Source organism: Hevea brasiliensis, chromosome 9, assembly GCF_030052815.1.
Source record: "Hevea brasiliensis isolate MT/VB/25A 57/8 chromosome 9, ASM3005281v1, whole genome shotgun sequence".
Lineage (NCBI taxonomy): Eukaryota > Viridiplantae > Streptophyta > Magnoliopsida > Malpighiales > Euphorbiaceae > Hevea > Hevea brasiliensis.
Window position 1 is genome coordinate 33,997,350 of NC_079501.1, and position 11,577 is coordinate 34,008,926.

General features: G+C 37.7%; 2 protein-coding genes across 2 annotated transcripts; both read right to left on the bottom strand.

Moving 5' to 3' along the window:
• Positions 1-2,028: 2,028 nt before the first annotated feature.
• Positions 2,029-2,655, bottom strand: LOC110638555 (uncharacterized). The gene has a single exon (XM_021789150.2). It carries the CDS (start codon positions 2,653-2,655, stop codon positions 2,029-2,031), a length of 627 nt encoding a protein of 208 aa, XP_021644842.2.
• A 906-nt stretch (positions 2,656-3,561) lies between these two features.
• On the bottom strand, positions 3,562-7,631 carry LOC131182875 (uncharacterized). Its single transcript, XM_058152225.1, has 6 exons — positions 7,332-7,631; positions 6,219-7,118; positions 5,624-5,991; positions 4,412-5,500; positions 3,791-4,261; positions 3,562-3,682 (listed from the first exon to the last, which is right to left on the bottom strand). The coding sequence occupies exons 1-6, from the start codon at positions 7,629-7,631 to the stop codon at positions 3,562-3,564; spliced, it is 3,249 nt and encodes a 1,082-aa protein (XP_058008208.1).
• Positions 7,632-11,577: the final 3,946 nt, after the last annotated feature.

The window sequence follows — 11,577 nt, forward strand, 5'->3', positions numbered from 1 at the left end:
TGCCAAGGACGCCCTTTTTAGGTTTTCATCCTTTATTTTTTTTTTTTTTTTTTTTTTTTTTTTTTTTGTGCTAGAGGTTGGGAAACTTTCTCTACCAATTGCTGGCCCAGTTGAGTTATAGGAAATTTTTCCAACACTATTCTTTGTATCTACGTGTTCAAGTTATCAGGAAATCTTTCTAACACTATTCAAAAAGCGAGATACATAATGTCACTTGAATTTGTAATCTCTTATTTTATGATCAAGCATTAGTAAGAAAAACAGCACAATTTTCATGAGAAAATATGATAAGTGAAGGTAAAAAGATGATGATAAAAGTGTTATTTCAATCCCATTGGATAGACTTGTACAAAGATTATAAGCAAAAATATGATTTACAACTTTGAACAGGAAGTGGTAGACAATCTCTGGAATTCGACAGATTAACTTTTAAAACCTCTTCTTGCCATGAATGCCAGCAGCACTATCTCTATGGAAATTCAATTCTTCTAAAAAGTACCTTAGTGCTTAAATATCTAGATTTGGTAAACCCTAACATTTCAACTGTCGTACTAATCTCCCTTATTCTTCCAAAGTTTCGAAGATGCCCTTTCGAGATTTCATCCTCGTAGTTTTTCTTTTTCTCATTATTTCTATTTTTTCTCTCCCTTTATAGGATGCCTTTTTAGGTTTTCGCCCCTTTCTCATTTTGCAGAGAGTGCCCTTTCGAGTTTTCACCCTCTTTCACTCATTTTGCCAAGGACACCCTTTCAGGTTTTCATCCTTGCAACATTTTTTTTTTTTTTAGGCAGAATACCTCTTCATCGCATCTGAGTTTAGTGGGTTTGGCAACTCCTTTCCGTCTATGTGTGTCAATATTAGAGCTCCTCCCGAAAATGATTTCTTGACTACGTAAGGACCTTCATAAGCCGGTGTCCATTTTCCTCTCAGATCACTTTGATTCAACAAAACTTTCTTCAAAACAATGTCTCCGGGTTGAAACTCTTGAGCACAGACTTTTTTATCAAATGCTCGAGCCATTCAACTTTGGTACAATTGACCATGAGACATAGCAGCCAACCATTTTTCATCAATCAAGTTGAGTTGATCCAACCGCATTTGAACCCACTCCATGTCATCTAATTCTGCTTCTGCCAAAATCCTCAATGAAGGTATCTCTACCTCTATTTGCAAGACTGCTTCCATTCCATATACTAGTGAGTATAGAGTTGCCCAAGTAGAAGGTCTCACCGCAGTCCGGTATACATGTAAAGCAAATGGGAGCACTTCATGCCAATCCCTATACATGATTGTCATTTTCTCAATTATCTTCTTAAGATTCTTATTCGCGGCTTCTACTGCCCCATTCATCTGTGGCCTGTATGGTGATGAATTGAGATGACGAATTTTGTACTGATCACACAACTCTTTGACTTTTGAGCCATTCAAGTTTTTTGCATTGTCAGTTATAAGCTTGTCAGGAAGACCATATCTACAAATAATGTTTCGTTTAAAAAATTTCACTACTGCATTCTGAGTAACACTGGCATATGATTCTGCTTCAACCCATTTAGTAAAGTAATCAATGGTAACAAGAATAAACCGATGCCCATTTGATGCTTTTGGAGTGATTGGACCAATAACATCCATGCCCCACATCGCAAAGGGCCACGGGGCTACTAAATTGAAGAGCTAATGAGGAGGAGAATTTATTCTATTAGCATAAATTTGGCACTTATGACATCTTCAAAAATACTCAATACAATCCTTTCCCAAAGTAAGCCAAAAATAACCTTAACGGAGAATCTGTCTAGCCATCATGTGTTCATTAGCGTGTGTTGCACAATTCCCCTCATGCGTTTCAAGCAGAATCCTTTTAGCTTCTTTTGCATCAACACAGCATAACAATTCCCCATCAAAATTCATTTTGTACAGGATTTCCCCGCTAGGGAAATATCCTAAAGACATTCTTCTGATCATTCTCTTATCATTTTTGCTTCCTTCTTGTGGGTATTCCCTTGTCTTGATATATTATTGAATATCATAATACTAGGGCTTCCCATCCACTTCTTCTTCGATCATTAAGCAATAAGCAGGGTTATCTCTGGCCTTTATAAGAAGAATATGTACTCCTTTACCTTCCTCAATTTGTGCCATGACAACTAGTGTTGCTAGAACATTGGCGAACTGATTCTTGTCACGACTTAAATGAGTAAAAGTAATCTCATTAAATTTTTTAATTAATTCAATGAGATATTTTTCGTATGGAATCAATTTCGGATCTCGAGTCTGCCATTCCCCTTTCACTGGATAAATTATTAAAACTGAGTCACCATATACTTCTAACTTCTTTATTTTCATTTCAATGGCTGCTTGTAAACCACTCACACAAGCTTCATATTTAGCGACATTGTTTGTACATTCAAATTTTAGCTTTACTGCAATTGGGAAATGTTTTCCACTTGGAGATACCAAGACTGATCCAATTCCACTACCTGATAAATTGACTACTCCATCAAAATACATTTGCCAGATATCACTCTGCTCTCCTATTTCTTCCTCCACTATATTTACATACTCATTTGGGAATTCAAAATCCAAAGCTTCATATTCCTCAATTGGATATTCTACCAAGAGATCTGTTATAATACTTCCCTTTACTACCTTTCTGGTCATATAGACGATATCATATTGGGACAGTATGACTTGCCATTTGGCTATTCTTCCTGGTAGATATGAACTTTCAAACACATACTTGATTGGATCCATTCTGGAAATGAGCCAGGTCTTGTAATTTAACATATAATGCTTGAGGCGATTAGCAGTCTAGGCTAGTGCACAACAAGTTCTCTCAACAAATGAATACCGAGCTTCACAATCATTGAACTTTTTGCTCAGATAGTAAATGGCCCTTTCTTTCTTGCAAGAATCATCATGTTGCCCTAAAACACATCCTATTAAGACTTGAAGAACTACCATGTACAAGATTAATAGTCTGCCTAGAATAGATGGGACTAGAATGGGTGGATTTGATAAGTAATTCTTAATCTTCTCAAATGCTTCTTGGCAATCATCGTTCCAAGTAGCAGAGTTATTTTTCTCAATAAATTGAAAATTGGTTCAGCTTTAGCTGTGAGATTAGAAATGAATCGAGAAATGTAATTCAGTTTCCCTAGAAAGCTTCGAACTTCCTTTTCAGTCTGCAGTGGTGGCATCTCTTGGATAGCTTTGACCTTATCAGGGTCAATTTCAATTCCCTTCTCACTGACAATGAATCCTAACAATTTTTCCAATTTCACCCTAAAGACACATTTTGCAGGATTCAGTTTCAATCTATATTTCCTCAATCTTTCGAACACTTTTCGTAACACTGCTACATGGCTTTCTGCCCCTCTTGATTTAATAATCATATCATCCACATAAACTTCAAGTTCTTTGTGCATCAAGTCATGAAACAAAGTAACCATGGCATGCTAATATGTTGTTCTAGCATTCTTGAGCCCAAATGCATGACTCTATAGCAGAAAACTCCCCACTGGGTGAGAAAGCCGTCTTTTCCTTATCTAGCTCATCCATTAGAATCTAATTGTAACCAGAGGCTCCATCAACACAAGAACACCTGCCCAAACCTGCAGCATCGTCAACTAGTACATCGATATGTGAGAGAGGAAAATCATCCTTTAAGCTAACTTTATTGAGATCTCTATAATCCACACATACCCTTACTTTACCGTTTTTCTTCATTACTGGAACCACATTAGCTACCCATTCAGGATATTTTACCACTTCTAGAAACCCAGCCTCATATTACTTTTTGATTTCATCCCTAACCTTTATCAACATGTCCGGATGCATTCTTCTAAGTTTTTGCTTCACAAGTATCGTCCCTAGTGCCAGAGGGATTTTGTGGGTTACAATGCGCAGATCAACTCTTGGCATGTCATCATAAGTCCAGGAAAATACATCTAGGAACTCTTTGAGCAATGAAACCATTTCATTCATGCCCTCATTATCTATGACTTTTAACTCCTTTTTATCCTCTTCTGTTCCCAAATTCAACGTGTTCATTCCTTCACCACAAGGTATTAGACTGGGTTCATCTATTTCTAGTTGCTTAACTATTTCTCTTAGAGGTTTACACTCTTCTTCCCCATCAACACTGTTGTCCTCATTGGCAATCAAAGGTTTATCAAAGTTAATCTGGGGAATATCCATATTGATTGAATTATTACTTTCAACATTGGGCATGGAAAATAATGAAAAAGGAGAAGTCAATTGTTGGCTTGGAAAGAAGAATGAAACATAAGAAACAAGATTTGAAAGATGCACTATTTTTATTAATGCACAAACATAAAATAAGGTCCATTTACATAAGACTCGCTCGACACCATGGACTAAGTAATCAAGGGGTTGGTAACATCACATATATTACTTTAAAAATAATGTTGGAGCATCCTCTTCTTCCCAATTGTTCAGCTGCTCGCCTTCTTGCATAGGCACAATCAATAGATCATAGCTCTGACTTGGCTCAAGGACATTAATGGATAATTTTGATAGAGACCCCTCAATCTCTTTAGTGATATCCTGAATGACTAGGAGTGGATGAGCTACTTGAGTGGCTGAGAGGAAAGTCTCTTGAATGTGAGGGATAACCATCTTCTCATCATAAAATTGGTCAAAGCGCCAATCTCTCAGAATATGCTTCATCCAGGGCTTCTTATCAAACAAACCATTTTCACTGTACCCTAACCCAAAATGCCCTTCTCTCTTAGTCATAGTAATAGGTTCTGCTATCCCTTGTAGCCTAATACCTAAGCCTTTTTCCTTTTGATATCCACTCTTTAACATCACCTTTGCCTCCATGTTGGACGCCTCCAAAGTATGCCTAGGTATACCTGCTGATTCTAGTGCTTGAAAAGAACTTTCAAGTGCTTGCTCAGTAGTTTCTATATAAGGGATCGATTGAGGTTTAGTAACTAGCATTGCTTCTTCCCCCTTGACTGTCACTAGCTTTTCATTTGCAACATACTTGATTTTTTGGTGTAAGGAGTAAGCTACAGCATTAGCCGAATGTATCCATGGTCTACCCAGCAACATCGTATAGGTAGGCTCAATGTCCATTACTTGAAAAATGACATTAAAGGTACAAGCCCTAACTTGTAATGGCAGTTCAATGTCCCCTAACAGCTCTCTTTTGGTCCCGTCAAATGCTCTAACTACCATATTACTTGAATGCATCAGAGAAGGTTCAACAGGAAGTTTAGCCAAAATGGCACTTGGTAATACATTAAGAGCAGATCCATTATCAACCAAAACTTTGGCTACCCTGCATTCCTTACATTTTACGGTGATATGTAAAGCCTTAGTGTACTTTAATCCAGCTGGGTCAATTTCATCATCGGACAAAGTTACAAAATTCGAAGCTTGAATTTGCCCCACAATTTTCTCAAACTTTTCTGGAGAAATATCAGGAACAATGTAAGCCTGATTAACACCCTCTGTAGTGCTTGTTGATGCATTTCTGAACTCAGAATCAAGGTTAAAAGAGAAATTCTGGTGTTTTTTTCAGCTGGTCAACCACACTATAATCACTTTGTTTCATCACTTGTAGCAATAATTCCCCTTCGTCTTTCTTTTCACTTGCCTCCCCTCTTCCTTTTCTTTAAGCACTTCTTCTATACTCTCAGTTGATTCTCCTACCTTTGCTTTCCCTTTCTTGGCCCTTTCAACCTCTTCTGAGCCATAGCATCTTCCACTTCTAGTGATATACTCTATTTCCCCTTCTTTAGCAGCTGAACTACCTTCAGGGTAAGGAGATTGAAACTCAATCTTAGGCTCAATTTGGTTATTGGGTAAGCTTAAGTGACTGTCAAGGTTAGATGGCCCCATGTAAATTATTTTGAGGCTTGGAGATGTATTTGAATGTAGGCTAAATGACACAGTAGGTGAGGCAAAAGTGGGATTACTCAAAGGTGGAAAGGGAGTGCTAACCATAGCAGACTGGGTAAATATCTGGTAATTGTAGTTCCAAGGTACATCATGAGTGTTAGTGACAGGGAGTTGAGTAAGAACTCTGATAACTACTTGAGGTGATGACATGATGGGAACGATGAATGAGATTCTAGGGCCATTAATTAATCCTGAAGTGGGTTTAGTTGACTCATTAGCATTTACTTCCTATTCTCTTTCTAAATTTCCTTTTGACACCTCAAAATTTTAAAATCTAGAAGTCTCAAGACCTCCTCTTTAAACCAATTACAACTATGGATGTCTTGACCACGAGCTCCCTTATGAAAGCTATAACTTGATTCTAGCTGATTCCCAATAGACTTTTCATCCACGTTTAGTGCTACTGGGGTTACATACCCTTCCCTTATTGCCAATTCTAGAATATCTTCAAAATGATCTATCAACTGTTCCATTTTTATAATCTGTTCCCCTCTTTTGAATTCCACTATATTCACTTGGCCACTATTTCTAGCCCCGTGAGTGGGTAAAGGGTTAGTCGATACATTCAGAGATGTCCCCTCATCTTCAATTTTTAACCAACCATTCCGAATGAGAGCATTTACTACACCTCGAAACTTAAAACAATTATCAATGGAGTGGCCAATTACCCCAGCATGGTAATCACACTTAGCATTGGCATCATACCATCTTGGGTATGGAGGCTGAATGGGGTCTATAGGAACGGGCAAAATTTGGTTTATACTCTGTAGGTAGCGATAAATATCGCTCAAAGGCATAGGAAGTGGAGGATTTAAATTTCTTAGGGGCCTAAAGTTGTTTTGATTCACTTGCAGTGGTGGTCTGGGGAATTGATTTACTAGTCTAGGGATGTATTGGTTTTGGGGATGAGGAATTTGTTGGTATTGAGGATAGGTTTGGAATGATGGCTGGTTGTATGTCTGAGAAATGTTTGCAATCATTGGGCTTTTTGGAGTTACCATGGGAGCTTGATTGGGGAATCTTGGGCTAAAATTGCCTCTGGGAAAAAAAGGCCGATAGCTGCCATGAGTTACAGCATGCACTTCTCCTTTTTTCTTTCTGTTAGGATTAGTAACCTTTTTCATAGTACCCTCCCCTGCTATTTCTTGCAACCTTCCTAGTCTTAGATTTGCTTCAATCCTTTCCCCAGTCTGTATTATGTCCACAAAACTATTAGAAGTATTACAAATCATCAGATTAAAGTAAGGTGCCTTTAGAGTTTTAATGAATAAGGAGCAAAGTTCATGATCAGTCACAGGGGGGTATACCTCTGCCTCTTTCTCTCTCCATCTCTGAGCATGCTATTTGAAAGATTCCTCCTCCTTCTGTAGTAGATTCTGTAAATCCCTTATAGTCGAGGCTACATCGCAATTGAACTTATACTGCTTAAGAAAGGCATCTGTCAAATCTTTCCATGTATGCAGCTTACTCCTGTCTAACTGAACATACCAGCGTAAAGTTGACCCAGTAAGTCCTTCATGAAAGAAATGGATGAGGAGCTTGTCATCCTCAGTTAGTGCAGACATTTTTGCTATGTATGTTGCTAAGTGAATACGTGGGTTAGAAGTTCCATTGTATTTCTCGAACTCTGGAACCTTAAACTTCTTGGGGACAACCAAATCAGGAACCAATCTCAATGCATAAACATCGACTGATCCATACATGTTCAACCCCTAAATTGCTCGTAACCTTTGTTCAATTAAAGAAAACTTCTCATCTTATACTTTTCCCTTTCCTTTGTCAAACGCAGTAGGTCCCTGGGGTATCTCATTTCCCGTTGAATATTGGAAATTAATGGCCTGAGTAGTGGGAGCAACTGGTGGGACAAAAGAAGTTTGGGCAAAGCTTTGTGTTAATTGTTCCATAGGGTAATTCTGGTGGGCAGGAAAATTGGGGATAGGAAAGCTAATGACATTTTAGAGGAACTGACAAACTAGCAGATAGAGGCATCGCATATGTGTAAACATCGCCCTCTAGGGGGGTAGAAACATTGTGAAAAGCTTGTGGAGGCTGAAAAGTAAAAGCAGTTCCGGGTTGTCCCGAGGATTCTGGTATGTAAACCTGAGGGAAATTATCACCAACATGCTGCTTAAAAGTAGCAATATCAGAACGAACAGTTGTGTCAAGCAGATGACCAGATGACTCAGGATTAGCCGTTCCTTTTCCCTTTATAATTTTTGTTAACTCAACAATCTGATTTTTCAGCTTTATTACTTGTCCTTGTAAATCCTGATTTTGTTCTTGCTCCTCCATTCTCTGTTTCCTTGCTCTAGCTCGTGTCCAGTAAATTCTTATTTGCATATTAGATTGCTTTACCGGAGTTCCTTTGATCTTAGCAATTTTGATAAATTAATCCCTGAGAAAGAACAATTATGTTAATTCTAAAAATTATTTGAATCACTTTTTGCTCGCTTCTTATTTGATTAAAGGATACAGTGACAATATCAATTGTCATGTCATTGTTTGTGAGAAAGGGTAATTCAAATCATTCGTACATTGGCATCATTCAATAATCACCTCGTATGAATGAAAGGGTCATATGCGTATCCATGATATGTGTCCATGTAACAGACATGACCTTTTGCTTAACTCTGACGCGGAAAAATCCCACGAAAATTTTACTATTCATTCATCACTTGCAATAGAAGCAAACCCTTAGAATGTAAAGTTTGAGTACAAAAATTGTCACTTTATTACTAAATTCTTATAGCCAGCTAAAAATCAGGATGAGGAAGCTACTCCCAGAATGATTGACATTTACATAAGTAATTGTAAAATCTCTCATCCTGCTTTACAACATCAAATGATTCTAATGCATTCTCTGAGTCTTCAAGCAATTCTGCCTTAAGCGAGGCCAAAGCATCTCTCATGCTAAAAATTGTGTCTGTCACTCTCATTTGTTCTTCTGCCTGTCGGATAATAAATCCTTTAAATCCCTAACCTGTACTATGAGTTAATCATACATCAACTTCCTCATGGTGAGCTGTAACTTATAATTGGATTTTTCTTTCTTCACTTGCTCTAATTCACACTTGAACGCTATGACTTCTTGCTTCCTTGCCCTTAATTCCATCCTTGCTTTCTTTATTAATCTTGCTACTTCGCCCTGAGCCTCTTCTAGCTGATACTAGACATCACAAAGTTGTTTTTGATATCCCTCTTCGACTTCCATACACTTATTCCTCCATTTTTGAACTTCTTGATTTTTCTCTTGAGTTAATTCTCCCTTTTGCTTATCTAGTGCCTTGATCATTTTTGTCCTAAATTGTTCTATCCTTTGTTCCTTTTCTAATTCAAACAACTGAAGCCGCTCCAGGCCATTATGGAACTTCTGAGTTAATTTTTCATATTGTGATTTTGATTGTTCCATTTGAGCCTTCAAACTTTGATTCTCAGAGACCAAATCTTGATAATAAGACTCACACCTACCCCTAGCTTCTTCATAATAATCCTCAATGCGATTCTCTTGCAGAGCCCTGCTTTCTGAATTGATGAAATTTGGAGTGAAATATCCATTGCCTCTTTGCTTTCTCCAAATGGGATATCCCACTGCCATACTTTCTCCCTTAGGTCCCTGACTCATTAAAGTCAATTTCTTCCAAGCTCCTTGTATTGAATTCAATTCTTTAACTTTTTCCTCTTTGCTGTAAAAGTGCACTTCTGAGAAATTTTTGTTCTAGGAATAAACTGGCAAAAAGCAAACTGTCTCATTATTAGGGCTAGTGAGTAACCAGAACATCCTGTGACCCCTATCAATGGGATAAATTGATAATCCCCTGCTCTAAAGATGAAAGGATCAGATGTGTGCTAAAGCTTACTCCAAGGATAATTCTGGCTGTTGTAACTCAAGATGATTTGTTGCCACACCATCTCACTTTTGCTTTCTATAACTTTTGACACCAAGCTTTCTATAACCAGTCGACCCAAATTCCATGTTAGCCCCCGAGTTTCTTGCAGAAGAAAATGAATAATAAACCATAAATATAGCAGTTGACTGCAACACTTTAAGCTTCCTGTTCCTTTTTCTCGACAATAAGTTAAAGTCAAAAAGCTTCTGCAAGAATAGCAGGAATTGGATTTATGTGCATGAATTCTACCGCATAAAATAGCTCCACAACCTTATGAGTTATGGCATTGGGCGGTCCAGGCAATAAGATCAACCCATAAATAGCTAGAGCCAATGCTCTTATAGTAAGCTCGTCCTTCCTAGATTATACATGCTTATGAAAAACTTGCTTAATAAAAGCCCAAAACCATCCGCGGGAGTTGCCCCAAGTAGCTTCACTATTTTTGGCCTCATCATTTGTCATTTGTAGCAACCTAACAAGGCGTTTCCAAGTCTGTCTGTAATCCAATTGTAGAAAAATGCAATCAGAAGCTATATAAGGTATTTGTAGAAGAGCTTGTCATTCTTCAATTGTAAACACTGTATCAACATCATTGAAAGAAAATACCCTATATGTAGGATTCCAGAATGATAGGAGAACTTTTAAAGCAGATTCTTGCTCTTTGACCTTTAACAGAGTTATAATGTTCCCATATTTTTTCTCGAACTTGATTTGTGATTCTTTTGAGAGAAATTCTCAACATTTAACCAAAGTAGCGATATCAGGCCTTCTTATCTTAATCTGAGCTAAGTCAAGAGGGGACAAAGGTTGAATTTTTGTAACAATATCACCTTCCAAAGCTTACATACGCTCTGATTCTTGTATTAGCTCTGTCCACTCTTGAATATTTTGTTCTTGTTGCAAGATCTGATTGGGTGATTGGCTTGAAGATGCCATGAAGATGATTTAATTACCCTTTGCAAACAACTAGTGATGCCTGCACTTATGAAAGTATAAGTTAAAACACAAAGAATGGACAATCTCAGCATCCAAAATTTGTGAGAAATTATTCCCACTGATATGCGTATTTATGCATGTATTTATTCACCAATTTCGAATTGTATTATCAAGGTGAGAAAAATTATTTAAACATTTATCAAAGTCGGAAGATGCTAATTGACTCACTTTGATAATATAATTCAAAAACATTCTTTATTATTAATGGCACATGATTCAAGTTCTTACTGATTCTACTACTGATGGAGAGGCATCACACCTCCTAACATGACTGTGATATGATATGCAAAAGAATAAGAGAGAAGTAAGCATGTCCCTTTTGTCCTAGCAGGGAACCATCCTAAAGATTGGAAGAGGTTATCTAATGGGATGGTATTATCCTCAAAGGTGGTTAACTATAGCTTTTAACGTGCAGAGTTTCAGCTCAAGATTTAACTTGCTAAGGTTTAAAAGGTCCCCAGATTATCCCTACTGTAAATAGCAGAGCCCCATTTCACTTCCATGATACTGACAAGGAATCCACGAGTATCAAAGTACATGAAACAAGTTCCAACCTGAGCAAAAGTCCACGCGGATACTGACGGGAAAACCCACAGGTACTGCTACATGACTTCTCCTAATTCCTAAAGGGTTAAAATAGCTCGGGTGTAGAGCTCAAGTGTGTGAGGACATTGTGTAAAGTGAATGTGTGTGAAGGGACATACAAACCTCTTCCCTTTCAGGGGTTACATTACCATACCCAAACAACTGCAAAATAAAAACAAAT

Excerpts from the sequence above, each read along its gene's own strand:
- LOC110638555 (XM_021789150.2), bottom strand. The coding sequence starts at position 2,655 with ATGACCAGAAAGGTAGTAAAGGGAAGTATTATAACAGATCTCTTGGTA.
- LOC131182875 (XM_058152225.1), bottom strand. The coding sequence starts at position 7,631 with ATGTATGGATCAGTCGATGTTTATGCATTGAGATTGGTTCCTGATTTG. Across the intron at positions 5,501-5,623 it reads AAAGAAAAGGAAGAGGGGAG|AAATGCATCAACAAGCACTA; the intron begins GCAAGTGAAAAG and ends TTCTGAGTTCAG. Across the intron at positions 4,262-4,411 it reads GCTCCAACATTATTTTTAAA|CCAACAATTGACTTCTCCTT; the intron begins GTAATATATGTG and ends CTTCTTTCCAAG.